The sequence below is a fragment of the Bos grunniens genome, chromosome 7, assembly GCF_055505025.1.
Source record: "Bos grunniens cultivar Pamir isolate PY7600 chromosome 7, Bosgru_T2T1.0, whole genome shotgun sequence".
Classification (NCBI taxonomy): Eukaryota; Metazoa; Chordata; class Mammalia; order Artiodactyla; family Bovidae; genus Bos; species Bos grunniens.
In genome coordinates, this window is record NC_141171.1 from 43,439,052 (window position 1) to 43,455,495 (window position 16,444).

The 16,444-nt window shown below is 61.6% G+C and overlaps 3 protein-coding genes and 1 long non-coding RNA gene across 5 annotated transcripts in view; 2 read left to right on the top strand and 2 right to left on the bottom strand.

The window, feature by feature from the left end:
- GRIN3B (glutamate ionotropic receptor NMDA type subunit 3B) lies at positions 1-9,211 on the top strand. Its single transcript, XM_086411314.1, has 9 exons — positions 1-488; positions 2,239-2,831; positions 3,286-4,318; positions 7,205-7,350; positions 7,435-7,550; positions 7,653-7,804; positions 8,109-8,273; positions 8,379-8,437; positions 8,604-9,211. Exons 1-9 carry the CDS (start codon positions 63-65, stop codon positions 9,004-9,006), a joined length of 3,093 nt encoding a protein of 1,030 aa, XP_086267440.1. The 5' UTR covers positions 1-62; the 3' UTR covers positions 9,007-9,211.
- On the bottom strand, positions 6,001-7,213 carry LOC147369305 (uncharacterized). Its single transcript, XR_015167335.1, has 2 exons — positions 6,690-7,213; positions 6,001-6,311 (listed from the first exon to the last, which is right to left on the bottom strand). It is a non-coding gene; the product is annotated as an uncharacterized LOC147369305 (long non-coding RNA).
- Positions 9,139-16,019, bottom strand: TMEM259 (transmembrane protein 259). 2 transcript variants are annotated; one of them, XM_086411306.1, is made up of 11 exons: positions 15,632-16,019; positions 12,427-12,702; positions 11,883-11,982; positions 11,661-11,771; positions 11,292-11,414; positions 11,106-11,206; positions 10,960-11,017; positions 10,789-10,869; positions 10,568-10,700; positions 10,396-10,495; positions 9,139-10,309 (listed from the first exon to the last, which is right to left on the bottom strand). In XM_086411306.1, exons 1-11 carry the CDS (start codon positions 15,875-15,877, stop codon positions 9,764-9,766), a joined length of 1,875 nt encoding a protein of 624 aa, XP_086267432.1. In that variant the 5' UTR covers positions 15,878-16,019; the 3' UTR covers positions 9,139-9,763. The 2 variants fall into 2 exon arrangements, with proteins under 2 accessions (XP_086267432.1, XP_086267431.1); XM_086411305.1 differs by having other exon boundaries at positions 10,789-10,872.
- CNN2 (calponin 2) overlaps positions 15,023-16,444 on the top strand; it is a 13,740-nt gene continuing 12,318 nt past the window's right edge. The window contains exon 1 of the mRNA XM_086411308.1: positions 15,023-15,227. The gene's annotated coding sequence lies outside the window, so the exon portion shown is untranslated. The remainder of the gene's footprint in view (positions 15,228-16,444) is intronic.

Genomic DNA, 16,444 nt, shown 5'->3' on the forward strand with positions numbered 1-16,444 from the left:
GATCCTGCCTCCCGGGGTGCCATCCGCGGCTCCGCCCCGTGGAACCCGCCGGCAACTTTGGGATGGAGTTTGTGCCGGCGCTGTGGCTCGGCCTGGCGCTGGTGCTGGGGCCGGGGCCCGCCGGGGGCCACCCGCACCCGTGCGGCGTCCTGGCACGCCTGGGGGGCTCGGTGCGCGTGGGCGTCCTCCTGCCCCGCGCGCCCGCCGCCCGCGCCCGCGCCCGCGCCGCCCTAGCCCGGGCCTCCCTGGGGCCGCGGCTGCCCCACAACCTGAGCCTGGAGCTGGTAGCCGCCGCTCCCCCCGCCCGCGACCCCGCCTCGCTAGCCCGCGGTCTGTGCCAGGTGTTGGCGGCACCGGGAGTGGCGGCCCTTATCGCCTTCCCCGAGACGCGACCCGAGCTGCTGCAGCTGCACTTCCTGGCGTCCGCCACCGAGACCCCCGTGCTCAGCGTGCTGCGGCGAGAAGCGCGCGCGCCCCTCGGCTCCCCGGTACGCGCGGGGATCCGGGGCCGGATGGGAGAGGCCCCGGGAAGCTCCTGGGGCGTGGGGTCCGGGGGTCTGGAGACAGTCCTTGGGACGCACGGGACTCGGACTTCTGGACCGTAGAAGAGCGGAGACTCGGAGTCCGGATGACAGAGGCCCAGGATCCCTGGACCACGGATGTCCCTGGGGCTCAGGGACCCGGAATGGAAGACTGGAGCCCTGGGACGCAGGGACCTAGAGCCACGGACCTGCGGCTTGGGACCCCGCGGGACGCCTCTGGACTCCAGACGGCTGATCCCACAGGGCGCTTCCCTGGGCCTTGGAAGTGTAGACCCCCTGGGAGCGGGACCCCCTTGTAGGGTCCGAGGGCGCCTTCGGATCCCCACCCGGCGGGATCGCGAGGCTGGGATGGGGAAGCGGGTCTCCCTGTCCCCTCTCCAGGGGCAACAGTTTCAGAGGCTGAAGCTGGAAGCCTTCCTCCCGTCAGCATCCTCCCAGAGGCCCTCGAGGCTAGGCCGCCCCCACCCACAGCCTCCTTGACCCACAGCCTCCTCCCCCAGACATCAAAACCCTCGTCTTCCTCCACCACTCCTCGACCTTGGAGTTCATTCTCTCTTATTTCCACCCCTAGACTGGAATTTGGGTCCGAATAAGTAGACAATGGGACAAAGAGGAGAGAGGGTGACTGGCAGGGCTCTGGGGACCCCGCGATGCCCCAGGGAGAGACCCCTCCTCTCAGGATACAACGTTGGGAGGGGCACAACGCCGGGATGTGGGGTCTGGTAGGGGGCCTCCCAAGCCACCTTGAAGCCCCCTCCAGGTCTTCCTTCTGAGGGCGGGGAGACCCTGATCCTAGCGGAGGCCTGGGGTCTCTTTAACCCACCTCCACTCCGTTCCTGCCCCTTCCCAGTGGGAGAGATGCAGGACCCAAATCCAAGCCTGTGGGGCCCTCTGCAGCCAGATCCAGGAACTGCACCCCTGCAGTTGGACCTGTCAGGCTTTGTGGGGATAATGGCTTGCCCCCTCTTTCCCTTTCCCCCTCCTTGCCCACGCCAGGGACTGAGCAGTAGTCTCCAGCCTTTCTCCGGGCACTCAGCACCCTGTCCCCACCCAGACAACATCCTGCCTATCCTAGGTGTCTGGTAAAGTTCTCATCCCACACTGAAAGCAAATCCAGGAGAACTTTCGGGGTGTCCTGGGCACAAAGTGGGGCCCTTCAGTGCCTGGTTGGCCTGGGTACGTCTGAATAGAGAGATGGTATGGAGATGGGTTTTGAAGGATGTGTAGGAGTTGGCTGACCTAGATGAGGAAAGGTCTTCCAGCTGGGGAATCCAAAAAGCCTCAGAGTGACTGGAGTCAAAAGAGCAGGCCCTGCAGGTCAAGGCAGGGCCACCCTTTGTGCTGATGGCGATGGGGAGCCACAGAGGGGTATAGAGCAGGGGCTGGGGTGGGAGGAGGTAGACTCAAGGTCCTTTGAGTAGCTAGCGGCAGCCAGGGGACGGGGATGCAGCCTGTAGCACCTGTCAGGAGCAGGTGCTGTGTGCACCCCTGGCACTCCTGGGGGCACTAGCAGACAGGGACGGGGGGCGGGGGGAAGGCCCTGGTCCCCGCAGCTGTACTCCTGGGCTGCCATAAGGCCCACTCCCGACATCGGCTCAAGGTGATATGTGTTTATTGGACATGTACAGATGGGGGTGGGAAGAGTGTGGTGGGACTGTGAGGTCGCCAGCCCTAACTTGACCAACCCCTCTGCCAGAACCCGTTCCACCTGCAGCTGGACTGGGCCAGCCCCCTTGAGACACTGCTGGATGTGCTGGTATCCGTGCTGCAGGCTCACACCTGGGAGGACATCGGCCTGGTGCTCTGCCGTGTACGTGACCCTGGCAGCCTGGTGGTCCTGTGGACAAGCCGGGCGGGCCGGGCCCCGAAGCTTGTGCTGGACCTGAGCCGGCAGGAGCTGGGTGATGCAGGGCTGAGCGCACGCCTGGCACTCCTGGGGGCACCAGCTGGAGGGAAGGCCCCGGTCCCTGCAGCCGTACTCCTAGGCTGCGATGTGGCCCACTCCCAACAGGTGCTGCAGGCTGCACCCCCTGGTCCCCGCTGGCTGCTGGGCACACCGCTGCCCGCTGAGGCCCTGCCTACTGAGGGCCTGCCACCTGGAGTGTTGGCACTGGGTGAGGTGGCCCGGCCCCCGCTAGAGGTTGCCATCCAAGATGTGGTGGAACTAGTGGCCCGTGCGCTGGACAGTGCTGCCCGAGTGCAGCCAGAGCACACCCTGCTTCCCGCCACAGTCAACTGCAGTGACCTACCGCCACCAGAGCCCGAGTCTTCGGGCCGCCTCTTGACACGGTGAGCAGGGCCCTGGCTGCGGGAAGCCACCTCTGCCAGTGGGCCATGACAGGTGACAAGATCGAGTGTTTGCTGTGATCTTGCATGAAAGCAAAACCTAAGAAGAGGATTCTGCAGGGCTGGGGTGGGGGCTTTGGGAGAAGAGGGAAGGGAGGAGAAGAAATGAGTGAGACTGCTGAAATCAGTCACCTTCTGATCGCCAGGGCCCTCAAGGGGGACACCGCCCGGGAACCAGAAGGCCCCACCTGGGCCTCTGAACTGGGCAGCAGCCCTTGGCTCAGGGCTGGGACGTCGCCCCAGTCCCCAGGGCGCGGGTACCCCGCTTGGAAGGGGTCGTGGAATGGGGGGCTCAATAGAGCCTCCAGTGGCCCTGGGTGAGTCTGAGCCGCAAGGCCAAGGGTCTCACCTGCAGGGAGGGATCCCTCTACCCTGACGCTGCCCCCACCCCTACCAGGTTCCTGGCCAACACATCCTTCTGGGGCCGCACAGGGCCGGTGTGGGTAACCAACTCCTCGCAGGTGCACATCTCCCGGCGCTTCCGCCTGTGGAGCCTCCGCCGGGACCTGAGGGGCGCTCCGGCCTGGGCCACGCTGGGTCGCTGGCAGGACGGGCAGCTGGAGTCGGAGGCGTGGGGTGCAGCCGAACGGCCCCCACCACTGCCAGGCGCCCAGGAGCGGCCCAAGCTGCGGGTGGTGACGCTGGTGGAGCATCCGTTTGTGTTCGCCCGCCAGCCAGACGAAGATGGGCGGTGCCCGGCAGGGCAACTGTGCCTGGCCCCTGGCACCAATGATTCGGCCGCTCTGGACGCACTCTTTGCCGCGCTGGCCGACGGCTCAGCACCCCGCGCACTGCGTAGGTGCTGCTACGGCTACTGCATCGACCTGCTGGAGCGTCTGGCGGAGGATGCACCCTTCGACTTCGAGCTCTACATCGTGGGCGACGGCAAGTACGGCGCGCTGCGCGACGGCCGCTGGACCGGCCTGGTGGGCGACCTGCTGGCCGGCAGGGCGCACATGGCCGTCACCAGCTTCAGCATCAATTCGGCCCGCTCACAGGTGGTGGACTTCACCAGCCCTTTCTTCTCCACCAGCCTGGGCATCATGGTGCGCGCACGCGACACGGCGTCGCCCATTGGCGCCTTCATGTGGCCACTGCACTGGTCCATGTGGCTGGGCGTCTTCGCTGCGCTGCACCTGACCGCACTCTTCCTCACCCTCTACGAGTGGCGCAGCCCCTTCGGCCTAACACCCCGCGGACGCAACCGGGACACCGTGTTCTCCTACTCCTCTGCCCTCAACCTCTGCTATGCCATCCTCTTTGGACGCACGGTATCCAGCAAGACGCCCAAGTGCCCAACGGGCCGCCTCCTCATGAACCTGTGGGCCATCTTCTGCCTGCTCGTGCTGTCCAGCTACACAGCCAACCTGGCTGCCGTCATGGTTGGGGACAAGACTTTCGAGGAGCTGTCTGGGATCCATGACCCCAAGGTGGGCAACTGCAAGGGGTTTGTGGTCAGAGCTGAGAAGTCTAATCCCCCCACCCCCATCCTCACCCCAGAGAGGGCAGCTGTTCCTTCTCTCAAACTCATACTGAGCCCAGCCCCAAGCTGGGACAACACAGGCAAGGGTGCTGGTGAGAACTGAGAGAGAAGCAAAAAGGATGGTGTGTGAGGTGGTGGTAAAGTTCCAGGCAGGGACTCCCATGGTAGTCCAGTGGCTAAGACTACGTGCTCCCAATGTAGGGGGCCTGGGTTCCATCGGTGGTTGGGGAACTAGATCTCATATGCCACAACTAAGATCCAGCGCAGCCCCCCAAAAAAGGACCATGGAGGAAAATTAGAGTTGGGGACACAGGGCACGATGGAGTGGAAGATTTCTCCAGTGGGGGTCAGGAATGCCTCTGAGAGGCGTGACATATGAGGTGCTTGGTATCAGGGAGGAATGTGGTAAGCAGTGGCAACCTGTGCAAAGGCCCTGGGGCAGGACTGTGCTTGATGTATTGGAGGAGCAGCGAGGAAGCCTTGTGTCTGGAGAAGAGGGGTTGAGGAGGGTAGAGGGAGGAGGGGAGGGCAGGAAGGGGACAGGGGAGGGCCTGCAGGTGTGGGAGGATGTGGCCCTTGAAAATAGCTTGGTTAGAATTTTCTCCAGGAGTCCTAGAGGACTGTGGGCAGAGCAGGGCATACCCTGGCCTACATATTTTTCTCTTTTATTTTTTATTTTTATCTTTTTTTATTTTTCTCTTTTAATGAAAAAATTTTTAATATTCTGGAACAAGAACAACCATGAATGAAACCATTGCCCAGCTCTAAAATAACTCCTGGCCAGTTTCATTCACACACCAACCCCAGTCACTGAATTATCCTAAAGTAAGACCCAGGCCTCCTGTCATTTCATTATGAATATTTGGGAAATTTAAACATCAGGGACCCATTTTCTCAGTTGTCTTCGCCCAACCCTGCCACAGTTTGTTTGAATCTGGATCCAAAATGCACAGACATCGAGGATGGCAGAAACCTCTTAGTTATCGAATCAAACTTAGGTCCACTCACTGGTGGGCAGTGAGACCATTCTATTGACATGGGGTCATGGCAAAGGAAACCATGGGGTTTATCGCAGGTGCCAAGCAAGGAGTCCAGGCAGCTAGTGCTTAAGACCCGAACGCCTAGGTGGCCCTCAGGGAAAAGTGGTTTTCCTTTGTTTTTTAATATTGGGTAAAAGACTTTAAAGACAGGGTGAGGGAGGGGGGGTTTTAGGATGTGTACCCTGTACCCTGATCAGGTGGTGGACATTCTTCTGACTGGTTGGTGGTGAGGTAGTCAGGAGTCAACATCATTAACCCTCTGGTTCTAATTAGCCTAGGGCCTCTGTGCTTATGGGCAGCATAGTTAACTTCTACCATCTGGGGGCGGGGGGGGGGCGGGGAAACAGCTTAAAGGACCTCTGGCTCAGGATTTTTTTTTTTTTTTTCTTTTTTTGGTCACACTGTATGGTATATGGGCTGTTAGTTCCCTGACCAGGGACTGAATCCATGTTCCCTGCAGTAGAAGTGCAGAATCTTACCCCTGGACCACCGAGGATCCGCTGGCACTGGATATTAGCTATAGCACCTGAGAAGGAATTAAAAGTCCTTGGTTTTAATGACTAAACTATTTTTGTCTTGACTCTTTTCCTTTGTTTCTGTATTTTGTCATTTCTTTGATTTATTCTTTTGAACTCAGGGAAGACCTAGGAGGCTATTTCCTATAGACAAAAGGCAGGCAGAGGACAACGGGGTGGTCTGTCCTGAGAAGGCCCCAGAGGGTTATTTTGACACTCCTGTCTTTTTCACTAGTGATTTGTTTGTTGAAGTTGTTCTGTGTTTTGCCCCATAGTATCTCCCAGTGTTTGGATCTGGCTGATCTTGTCTCTGAGTGGTGTTTAGCCTCTTCTGTCCACTCCCAATCCAGGGCTTCCCAGTTAGCGATAATGGTAAAGAATCCACCTGCCAATCCAGAAGACATATTAGGAGACATGGGTTTGATCCCTGGGTCAGGAAGATTCTCTAGAGGAGACAATGGCAATCCACTCCAGTATTCTTGCCTGAAGAATCCCATGAACAGAGGAGCATGGCAGGCTATACAGTCCATAGTGTCGCAAAGAGTTGGACATGACTGAAGCAACTTAGCACACATGCTGCCCGCCCAATCCACCACCACCCCAGTGTCCTCTGTAAACCATTAAGGAGATCTAGATGGGCCAGCCACTCTCCACATGTGGCTACTTTTTAAATTGATTAATTGAAAGCATGCAACAGCCATTTGAGAACAGCACAGTTGTAGAGCCTTTTCTTCCACAGAAAATTGTGGACAGCCCTGCTTACCTCAGGTCCAGCTTTTTGGAGGTTCATAGCCCCACCAAGGAGGCCCCGGTCAGTGTGGCCTCAGTTCAGTTCAATTCAGTCGCTCAGTCCTGTCAGACTCTTTGTTACCCCATGGATTGCAGCATGACAGGTTTCCCTGTCCATCATCAACTCCTGGAACTTGCTCAGACTCCTGTCCATCGAGTCGGTGATGCCATCCAACCATGTCATCTTTTGTTGTCCCCTTCTCCTCTTGCCTTCAATTTTCCCCAGCATCAGGGTCTTTTCCAAGGAGTCAGTTCTTTGCATCAGGTGGCCAAAGTATTGGAGTTTCAGCTTCAGCCTAAGTCCTTCCAATGAATATTCAGGACTGATTTTCTTTAGGATTGACTGGTTGGATCTCCTTGCTGTCCAAGGGACTCTCAACTCCAACACCACAGTTCAAAAGCATCAATTCTTCGGCGAAAGTGGGGTGCGAGGGGGGAGCGGGGGCAGGGGTCGAGGCCCTTCTGTGTTGACTGGGCACTGGCCCGCAGCTGCACCACCCGTCTCAGGGCTTCCGTTTCGGCACGGTGTGGGAGAGCAGCGCTGAGGCCTACATCAAGAAAAGCTTCCCGGAGATGTACTCGCACGTGCGGCGCCATAGTGCACCTACCACTCCCCACGGCGTCGCCATGCTTACGTGAGGAGGGCGTGCGGGGCGGGGCGCGGGGCGGAGCCACGCGGGCGGGCGCGGGTGCTCATCCTGTCCCCATGCCCTCCTCAGGAGCGATCCCCCCAAGCTCAACGCCTTCATCATGGACAAGTCGCTCCTGGACTATGAGGTGTCCATCGACGCGGACTGCAGGCTGCTGACCGTGGGCAAACCCTTCGTCATCGAGGGTGAGGAGTCCCCAGAACCAGTGATCTGCGGGCTCCAGGAGGGTTCCGCTCCTCTGGGTCTGCGTCCAGCCTGGTCCCAACCCACTGCCCGGCCTCCCCCAGGCTATGGTATCGGACTCCCTAGAAATTCACCGCTCACCTCCAACCTGTCCGAATTCATCAGCCGCTACAAGTCCTCCGGCTTCATCGACTTACTGCACGACAAGTGGTACAAGATGGTGCCTTGTGGGAAGCGGGTCTTCGCCGTGACGGAGGTGCGGCAGGTCCCCCGCATGTGGGGTGGGGTCGGCGTGGGGAAGCCCCCGAACCTCCGTGGTCCTTCACCAGGGTAGTCAACCTCTGCTCATTCCCAAGACCAGTGTATTTGCCTGCTTTTGTGCATTCTATTCATCCTACAAAACCCCAGCTCTAGTGCCCTCTTGTCCATGAAACCTCTGAAAATGTAGCCCCAGGCCCTTCTCTCTGGCCCAACTTCTGTTCCCGCTCCCTTCCAAGGTCCGGGCTTCCCCGGGGTCTGCTATGACCTGGAGGGACTATGTGCCTGCATCCTGCCCACAGACCCTGCAGATGGGCGTCTACCACTTCTCCGGACTCTTCGTGCTGCTCTGCCTGGGTCTGGGTAGTGCTCTGCTCAGCTCCCTGGGTGAGCACGTCTTCTACCACCTGGCACTGCCGCGCATCCGAAGGGGCAACAAGCTGCAGTACTGGCTGCACACGAGCCAGGTGAGGAGCTGGCCAACCCAGCCGGCGGTGGGGCGGGAGCGGGGCTTGGGGCGGGGGGGGGGAGGGGGGCCTGTCTTCCCGCTGAGCCAAATTCTTGGCTCCTAGAGAATTCATCGCGCCCTCAACACAGAGCCACCAGAGGGGCAGGAGGAGGCGGCGTCAAGGTAAGGGGCTTGGGGGGCGGTTCTCCACCCCAGCAACTCCCACACCTGCCCTCCGACCTCGACTGGGTCCACACCTTCCACTGGCGGCCTCCTCAGGAACTTTGACCCTAAAGGGCAGACGGGGACTGTGGGTAGGACGTGGCTGCCCAGCCCATCCATCCCCCAGGGGTCTCGAGGAGCCGCAGAACAACACACAGGCCGCCCCCGCGGGCCCCGGGGGCTGGACACGGATTCGCCGGGCCGCGGTGAGGGAGCGTCGCGTGCGTTTCCTGCTGGAGCATACTGTGGTCTCTGCCTCTCCTCCCGACGCGGCCGTCCCAGATGCGGATCCGGCCGCGCCACCCGAGGCCCCAGTCTGCTCCAATGGCCCGCCCGCGGAGCTGCGGTCTGGCGCCCCACTCCCCAGGGAGCTGGAGGAGCTGGAGCAGCGAATCGCGGGCGCGCAGGAGAGGCTCCGCCAGGCGCTGCTGCGGCGCAGGGCGCTCCTGGCCCAGCTTGGGGACAGCACCTGCGAGCCGCCGTGCACATGGCTTCTGGCCTGCGAGGAAGCACCGGAGGTGGCCTCCTGAAGTGGGATCCAGCCCTTCTCCACCTGCAGTGCCTGCTCCGAAGGGGGGCCACCCGTCCATAGGGTGGAACCTCCCTTCCCGCGCGGCTCCCCAGGCTCCCCCCACCCCACCCCCCAACACACAGACGCTGGCTGGACGCTGTCAACAGTTTATTCTATATACAAACACCATTTTGTACACTGCAATTAAATAAGAGTGGAATGAGCGCTCTTCTGCATTCCTCACAGAGTGATTGGGTTGGGTCACCGGCCATCTCCCCACCCACAGCAGGGCAGAACCCTGGTTCCCCTGGCTGCCTTAGATGTTGGCGTCTATGCGCCATCGGGGCCGAGCTCCACATTCCCGGGCCCCCAGCCCGGGCACGTAGGGTGGCCATGGAAAGGCACTGGGCATGACAGAGCACCAGCTAAGCCAGCCCCACCCGATGCTTTGCTCCAGGGCAGCTTGCTCCAGACCTTTCACCACCCTTTCAGAACCTTCCATGGAGCCCCCACCCCTTCTACCCTGGTTCACAGGCTGGTCTTGATTTACTAGCTGAGGAGACCCACCAGGGACAGAGACAGGCTGTAGGCCGGCCCCATGCCCTGGGGGAGAAACGCCTGCCTCCCAGCAAACCTGATGGACCCCAAACCACCCAAGGCAGGCTGAGCATTCCCAGAGCTACTGGGGACAGTCTCCCTGACCCCCAAGGGCTCCAGCCAGGTCACACCCAGCTGGCTTGGAAAGCCAGGGATAGAGGCAGTCAGCTGCCCAGGGCTCAGGAGCCGACCTCCGAGGGTGTGTCCACTAGATCGGTAGACACAGGGTTGGGCCTGCCCCCGCCGGTGGTCTGAGAGACTGCATCAGACCCTGGAGAGTTGCTTGCAGGGGCACTGTCCTGGGGGGCCCGTAGGAGCCCCCCACTAGGGCTCAGGGGGCTGCCTGGCCGCCGGTCCAGGAGAGAGGCGCTCAGGCCAGACAGGAAGGAGGCGTCTGTGATGATGGCAGCCGTCTCTGCCATCCAACCCAGGTCACCACTGGCTGCTGCAGCCACTGAGGCCGCTGCGGCCACCAGGGAGCTAGGTGCCTCAGCCATGGGCCCGGGGCCCCCGCCAGCACCTGGCAAGCCAGGGCCCAGGGCAGGGGACTGGCTGGCAGCGTCGGGGGTGATAGGTGGGATGCCTCCATTGTTGTTCAGGTCGTCTGGCAGGGCTGTGGGGGTGCCGGGGCCCAGTGGTGGTGTCTGCAGCAGCATCTCCTGGACACGGATCTGCTGCAGGATGGCAGGTAGTTCGTAGTGGTGGAAGAAGTAGATCATGGAATGCTGCGGGGGGTAGGCACTGGGTCAGGCAAGGGACCCCCAAAAGGCTGGACCCTTGGGCCGCCAGTCCCAAGGAAAGCCCACCTCACCTGGATGAAGAGCCAGGAGGTGACGAGTGCCAGGCTGCTGTACTGCCCGTTGAAGCGATAGTGGTAAGCGTAGAAGGCAAAGTGGTACAGGTAGAAGAACCTGCAAGGGGAACAATGAGGTGCTGCCCACCCGGCTGCCTCCACCCCGGACCACATGGCCACTGGTGCCCACCGAAGCCAGTGCCGCTTGCTGGTGTTGGTGTGGCAGCAGATGGCGTCATACTGGTCAGCCAGCCACACGATGAGGATGATGTAGAAGGCCGTGGTGGTGTCGTTGAAGAACTCAGACATGATCGCCTCCATTCCTGGTGGGGGGAGACAGGAGCCACCAGTTGAGGTGGGTGGCCAGCATGCCAGGTAAGGGGGCAGGGTGTGGGGGCGCAGGGTCCTCACCCACGAGGGCCAGGATGACGGTCAGCAGGGGCGCTGCGGGGAAGGCGATGGCCATGTTCATCTCCAGCATCTGCAGCAGGTCCACTGCGGGAGAGGGTGGCGGGCGGGCAGACCGGGTGAGGCGCCCGGAATGGGGGAGGGACAAGGGAGATGGCCAGAGGGGACACTCACCAATGAAAACGAAGATCTGATGGTGGGAGTAGCGCAGCAACATGGACACGCTCAGGGTCTGCAAGTGGGTCACCGTGAGGCCTTGGATGGCTGCCCCGCCCCTCCAGCCCCACCCCACCCCACCCCACCCTGCCTGAGGCACTCACAAAGATGACCATGATGACGAAGGCGGCCAGGTAGGACGTGCGGGCCATCCACATGCTCACGAAGCGGTAGTGCTCCCCGGACACCACATTCCTCAGGAAGCCTGCAAGAGGGGTGGAGTGAAAGAGGCAGTGAGCAAGCGCCTCAGCCCAAGCCCCACCTAAACAGGCCCCGCCTTCGCCCCGCACCTTTGTTCTCCTCGTTCTCCGCCAGGCCCTTCACGCTGGACATGAGGATGTCATCATAGCCCAGGAACTCAGCCAGCAGCAGGCGGCTGAAGCGGTCACCAAAGCACTGGTCCCGCGTGGGATCTGTGGGCAGGACCGGGACAGGGATGTTAGTCCAGGGCTGCAGAACTCCACTGCCCAGCAGAGCTGTGACTGACAAGTGTGGAGGAATGGAGCCTTGGGAAGTTTCCTGCAATTGGGCAGCAAGGGCAACCCTGAGACCTTGGACACAAGTGCTTCTGGGTCACCTCTCCCCAAGGAAAATACCCAAGATTGAGGAGGAAGGAGCTCCCTCCCCTGGGCCTTGCTCTGCTCGGCAGGGGCACTCACCCAGTGTGACCACCATTACGGGGATGCTGAGCCGCTGGCGCGTGGCCTGCGACAACCTCAGGAAGCCGTACTCCAGCGAGTACTCCACGATGTACTCGTCTTGTGGCCAGGCTGCGTGCAGGGACGGCTGGTCAGCAAAGGAGCCCTCTCCTGGAAGGGCTCGGGGGACTGTACCACACCCCCACCACCATCACTGGACGTAGCCCCAAGGAGTGGTGGTACCTTTTGGGGGCGTCTCAGGGAATGGGAACTCCTGGCTGTCATTTAAGGCCTTGGGGCCACCTGGTGGCTTGAACACCTTGGGCTCGATGTCCAGTTCAAACTGCACAGTGAGAGGCAGAGGTCAGCAGGCCCTTGGTACCTAAGGGTTGGCCTGAAGGTCTCTGCACCCCCCAATGGAAGGAGATGTACTGCTGACCCATAAAAGCCCTAACCCCAACACTGAGCTCCCTGAGATTTCTGGGTGAGGGTGTGAGGGATAGGATCAGTGAGGTGGGGCCTCCTGCTGGGTCTGTACCAACACTCCGCCCACACCCACCCCTGGCCTCTGGCCACCTGAGCACAGCTCTCCCTCTAGGTTCCCCATCCTGTAGGCAGCCACACCACCAAGGATGGCCAGAATCACCTCAGAGCTCTAAGCCCAAAGCCTGCTTCTCAGCCTGTCTGTCCTCAGCACCCCAGAACCAGGCCTTCAGTAAACAGCTGGGAAACAGCCCAGCAGATCAGGAGTGTCCCCTGCAGCCCTGACCACGCCCCGGCTGCTCACCTTGATGGAGCTGTTCCCGAACATGTCCATGGTCAGCTCCTCCTCCTCCTCCTCCTCTAGCTCCAGGCCATCTGGCTCCATGGCCAGGCCAGGGAAGCTGCCATGGCCACCATCACAGAACTGCAGGAAGACGGGCGCGCGGCTCGAGTTGTGCTGCACCTCTACCCGCAGGATGCCCTCACGGGGCCACTTGTCACGCACGTGCTCCAGGCAGTTGATGGGTGAGCGGGAGAAGACGATGTGGATGTAGGCCAGGACAAAGAGCACGAACAGGGCCTGCAGGGCAGGGAGTGGTCAGGGGGGGGCCTGCCTGGGACCCGCCCCCCCAGATGGAGGACCCTTCCCAGTACAGGCCCCCACAGCTGTAGAGCCTCCCACAGGCCAGCCTGCACCGGGGCCAGAGATGTGGCCACAGGCTCAGTGTCCCTGGGAACCCCAACCACCTCTCCACAACGTGTATGGGGACCTGTGAGCTGACGACGGGAGTCAGCAAAGTGTGGGGCCTACAGTGGCAGAAGGCTGCGGTCAGAGCTGACCCACAGCTCCAGCTGTGTTCCCTGGGCCCCAATGACCAGCAGGAGCCATGTCCAGGACACTGTTCACCCTCGGCCATGAGGACAACATTGCACCACATGCCGAGACATCACAGAAAGTGCTGACATGCAGGTGGCACGATGCCAGGGGCTGCCTGGGCTCGTCCCTGCAAGGCACGTGCCTGCCATCATCTCCAGTTTGCAGACAGGAAACCAAGGCAGAGGCCACACAGCCAGGAGAGGGTGGAGCCAGGAGTTAAACCTGGAGGAAACACCAGGCAGGGTATCTAGGTTCTGAGAGGGGCATATGGATAGATGGGGGACCTGTGACCTCAGAGTGGCCAAGTCCCCACTGTCACCCTGAAGTCCCCTCCAGCGCCCCTCACAGCCCCCCTACCATGAACTGAAACCCCAGGTAGGGTCCATCACCCTGACCAATTGGGTGGGTGCCTAGAGATGGGCCAAGAGTCTCGCCCCACTGGACAAGGCCTGCCCCTGAGCTGGACCTGGTTCCCCACGGCCTCCATGGAACAAGCTGGCAAACAGCTGCCTCCTAAGACCCTATCGGCAGACACACCCGGTGGCCCCGCCCCCTTATCCCCCTCAGCATTTCAGGAATCCATCCAAGGCCTTTTCTGTCCTCTGCCTGGCAGCTGGCCTGGCCATATCACAGGCCCTGGGTACTCTAGCCCCCAACCTCTGGTACCCTGTGACTGAACATTCCACCTTACTGGCAACGCTGTCCCGCCAGCTCCAGGGCCTTTGCACACGCCATCCCTGCACCCACCTCCTTCCTCCCAGCCTGAGGCTGTCTGCTCTGACTTGGACCCTGCCCTGGTGGCTGCTGCCTCTCCCCTCTTCCTCCTGGTCAGCCACTCATCTCTGGTCCCAAAGATTGGCACAAGGTGGCAGGGGGCACGTGGTGGCAGGGAGCAAGGCGGGGGCGGGAAGGGGTGGGAACCAGCTCTGCAGGCGGGACCAGAACAGGTGCCACAGGAAGAGGCAACCAAGTGAGGTGGGGAGGGGAACTTGATCTCTGCAGCAAGAGTCCAGAAGCTAGGCAGCTGGAAAGCAAAGAAGAGAGCTTTCTGGAACTCAGGCAACCTCAGAGATTGGCTAACTCGGCCTTCACTTTGCAAAGGAGGGAAACCAAAAGCACCAGGGGTCAGGGAAGGACCTGAGAATTGAGGGGGGCCTTCTGGCCGCAGCCCCATGGAGAGAAAAGATGTAGGGAGCTAAGGGTGGCCTGATCCCACGGGCCCCCACACCAGGGGCACAGCCTGGATGTGCGGCCTGTCTGCCCAGTCGGCCCAATCCCTGACTTGCTCCTTGGTCCCAAATTGGGAAGCAAGTGAAAGGACAAAGCCAAGGCCTCAGGCCAGACTCTTAGGAAGGCTGAGGTCCGTGGGGGCCCACTTCACACAGGGCACTCACTCCCTCGGGTGACACGGGCTCCTCCTGAGGGTGCAGGGAGGCCAGGGCTTCCTTCCAGGAGGCAACCACGCCCACACCCGGCCTTCTGCCCACTCTCAAGCTGCTCATGGGTCCCACACACCAGGTAAGGGAAGCCCTACTGAGGAACCCTCCAGAGTCGAGGCCCCTGGGGGGGGACACCTGCTGCTGCTCAGGAAATGGGAGGCTCAGTGGGGACCCACTCCCAGGTCTGTAGGACAGCCCTGCACGCGCCCCTGCTACCCAACCCCAAAGAGCTGGTGGCTCCCAACCTCGCTGGCCCGTGCCTCACCTGCCTCAGACCCTTTTCTGTGGACAAGGAATTCAAGTTCCCTCGTAAGTCGGCAACCGTAGCCCCGGCCCCCACCCAGGGGGCCCCCCAGGACAGGACACAAACAGGACCAGCCATTTCTCCATTTCCTCAGACCCGCCAGACAGCCGGGGTCCGGCACCCAGCGGCTCCCTCCCTGAGTAAGACCCCTCCTTGGAGGGACCCGCGCCGGCCCTCCAGGAACCGGCGAACCGCCTGCACAGCCGAGGGAGGACGAGGGGCGGGTCCGCGGGACGCCCCTCACCGAGCCACCAGCGGCACCGCTGGCTGGGGCTCTGCCAGGAACCCTGGTGACGTGATCTCGGCCTGGTCACCTTCCCCCAGAGGTTCAGAAGGAGTAGAATCTGAGTTGGAGCAGAAGGGTCCAGGAGGCTCGCCCCAAGAAAAAGGGGGAGAGAAAAGTGGGGAGCAGCTTCCGGTGCAGGTGGGCGGTCCGGGGGTGTGTCCAAAGAGGCGGCAGTGGCGGTAGGGCCTGGAATCCCCGGGTATGTGATTCGCGGAGAGGTCAGGTTCGGTATTGGGGACGGGGTCGTCCCGGGATGAGGATCCCAGGCGACAGGGTCGAGGGTCGCGGGACTGGGCTCCGGTCTCCCGAGGTGGGGACGCCAGGAAGGGCGAGGCCAGCGGTGGGGTGCGGCCTGGAGGGGCTGGGAGTGAGTTCCTGGAATCGGGATCAGGGGGTCACTAACTCGGGGAGGCTCGGGCCTTGCCGGGTAGAAGTTTCTGGGAAGGGTGACGGGGGTGGCAGGCTTAAGGGAAGGGTCACAACCGGCCCCGCCGGGTCTATGCCTCCGGGAGGGAGAGGCACGCTGCCCCGGACGGAGTCAGAGGTCGAAACTCAGGGGTAAGGGGTCCATCCGCTGGGGTTAAGGGTCAGGGCTGCGGTCACCTTGAGCAACACGAAAAACTCGAAGAGTCGACGGAAGGCGGGCGGGAAGAGGCGCGAGTAGGTGACAGCCATCTTGAAGAAGAGCGCGTGGAAAAGCCGGTCGCGCACGTTGATGAGAGGATTGGGGTTGAGGTTGGGGGTGCGAGGCCCGCGCGCGGGGGCCTGGCCGCCGCCGCCGCCGCCGCCACCGCCACCACCGCCGTTGGGCCCAGGCCCCGGGGCCCCGGGTGCCGCGTGCTCCGACATGCCGCCCAGCGTAGCACCCTAACGGCCCGCGGCTCCCCGAGGGCGCCTCCTGGCCGCCATCGGCAATCTTCGCCGCCGCCGCGCTCCTCACGGCCGCCGGGCCGCCGCCGCCATCTTCCGCCTCCGCACCCCAGCTGACGCCAGCGAATCGCCGCGAAGGCTAGAGCGGCCTTCTTGCGCTCGCGGGGCACTCTGGGAAGCCGGCGGTCGGCCTGCGGTGGCTCCGCCTTCTGGAGTCTCAGCCGGCTCGGGAGCGCCGAGGGGTGGGGCTGCGTCTGGCCTCGGTCTTTTGCATATTGCCCCCAGTAGCCTCCACCTCTGCAATTCGAGCGTCAAAATTAGTCAATATCTGAGGCGTTTAGAAGTGATAAAATATACTGAAAGGAAATACGACTGTTGGAGCTGTTTTCTACGTTGCACTCTAGAAAACTATACTGAAAACAGGCTCACAGTAGAGTGTTCTGGCTGAAAAATGATTTGATTTGCGGTCTTTAAATTACGTCCCCAGAAAGCTTCTGCGGAATTCTCCTTTAGGCCGGGGCCGCTGTTCCCCCAAGCCGACTAACC